General features: G+C 35.2%; 1 protein-coding gene across 2 annotated transcripts; it reads left to right on the top strand.

Annotated features, from left to right (window-relative positions):
• The first annotated feature begins 232 nt into the window (after positions 1-232).
• On the top strand, positions 233-1,510 carry LOC109589605 (uncharacterized). Of its 2 annotated transcripts, none has more exons than XM_020005663.1 (2): positions 233-951; positions 1,266-1,510. In XM_020005663.1, the coding sequence occupies exon 1, from the start codon at positions 258-260 to the stop codon at positions 846-848; it is 591 nt and encodes a 196-aa protein (XP_019861222.1). In that variant the 5' UTR covers positions 233-257; the 3' UTR covers positions 849-951; positions 1,266-1,510. The 2 variants fall into 2 exon arrangements, with proteins under 2 accessions (XP_019861222.1, XP_019861221.1); XM_020005662.1 differs by having other exon boundaries at positions 1,138-1,510.
• Positions 1,511-1,533: the final 23 nt, after the last annotated feature.

Raw genomic sequence — 1,533 nt, 5'->3', positions numbered from 1 at the left:
TGGCCCAACTACTCGATTTTCTTACTTTGAAGCTTCTGTACCTAGCACTTGTATTTGAGTAACACAAAACAGTTAAAAAAGACTTTTCCACGTCAAAAAGAAAGATCTAGGAGCTTAGAACACGCTGTGCTAAAGTTATTGTTTATTAAAAACAAATTTCAGTTGTACAGAATGAATGAATGACAGACACACACAACAACTACCTATACCTCGCGTAGGCGAGGCCAATTATTTGCTTAAATTTTCTAGTGGCAAATATGACTTATTTGTATAAAATAATGTGTTCTTATTGTGAAATATATTTATTTTATTTATTTAACAAAGGGAGGTGGATGAGTTATGAGTACTCTTACATGACAGTCCTTGATGGGAGGAATGGTGATATCCTCTGGCGTATTAACTGCTCACAGGCAGCAATGGCATCACCAGTCACTCTTCAGAGCAAGACTAGAGGAGATGATGGTTTCCTGTTTCTTGGAATTGGTTGTAATAAAAAGATTGATGATATCATTAATTCAGGTGAACGATCCTCTCATTCTCCAAATGATGGTAGGAGTACTAAAAGATCACAGTGTCCAATGAAACACTTTGAAAAAGATAATGATAGATGTGTTCTTAATCCTCTTGATGTTCTATTGCATTCTTGTCAAAGAAGACATGGTAATGATGATGGATTGCTCCAAGGTTCCACTGATAATGATGCCAGAATCCCTCCTCAAGAAAGCATGATTGACATTGACTTCAGTGAGTATTATCCTGATGATCTGTGGGAGAGCAATGGACCAATGGATATCTTTCCTGATCCTGATGAGAGCCCAGAGTCTTTCATGAAGGATTACTGTGGATAAGATCCTGATCTGTTGCTAGCTAATCTTTACTTCTTGAACAGGAAATTGATAGAATCACTAACTGATGTTATACCAGTCATGTACTTTCATACTTACATATACAGTAAGTTACTCCCAGAACTGAGTTTATAATGTATAGATAGAAATTGCTGTGGTCCAATATTTTGTCAAAAATGCCTAGGGAATTTTTTTATTTTTAATTGATTTTATGATACATATACTTGAACTTAAGTTGCGTACAAAGTTTGAACTGATTCTGGTTATGTTTTGTTTTTAACAAATTTTTTAGTACTTCAAAAATTGAGCCAAAATCCCAGTACTATCCACAAAAAATTTGTACCACAAAAATCAAAGGAATTTTTGGAACAATTGTCATTATAAAGTTTGTAAAGTTAAATTTTATTTTAATTGCTTGAGGTAACTCATAAAGACTTGAAGCAACATCATGGTGAAAAGAATGGACCAACTACAAATGATACTGGTGAGCAATCAATGGAGGACATTGAACTAATGATGATAAAGAAACTAATGAAAGACCGCAAGGGACTTCGTTGTGCTCACGTCATGGCCCCTGTGCTATTAGCAGGGACTCCTGTTATAACTGACCATGATGGAGATGGTAAAGTTTAAGCTATTGTGTCCCTTACTTATACAGCAGTACCTAGTGCTTATAGTGTAAAAGTAC

The sequence above is a fragment of the Amphimedon queenslandica genome, unplaced genomic scaffold (genome assembly GCF_000090795.2).
Source record: "Amphimedon queenslandica unplaced genomic scaffold, v1.1 AMPQUscaffold_11131, whole genome shotgun sequence".
Lineage (NCBI taxonomy): Eukaryota > Metazoa > Porifera > Demospongiae > Haplosclerida > Niphatidae > Amphimedon > Amphimedon queenslandica.
This window is presented reverse-complemented; position numbering and strand designations above follow the sequence as displayed.

What these genes read in the sequence shown, in the direction of transcription:
- LOC109589605 (XM_020005663.1), top strand. Translation starts at nt 258, where the DNA reads ATGACTTATTTGTATAAAATAATGTGTTCTTATTGTGAAATATATTTA.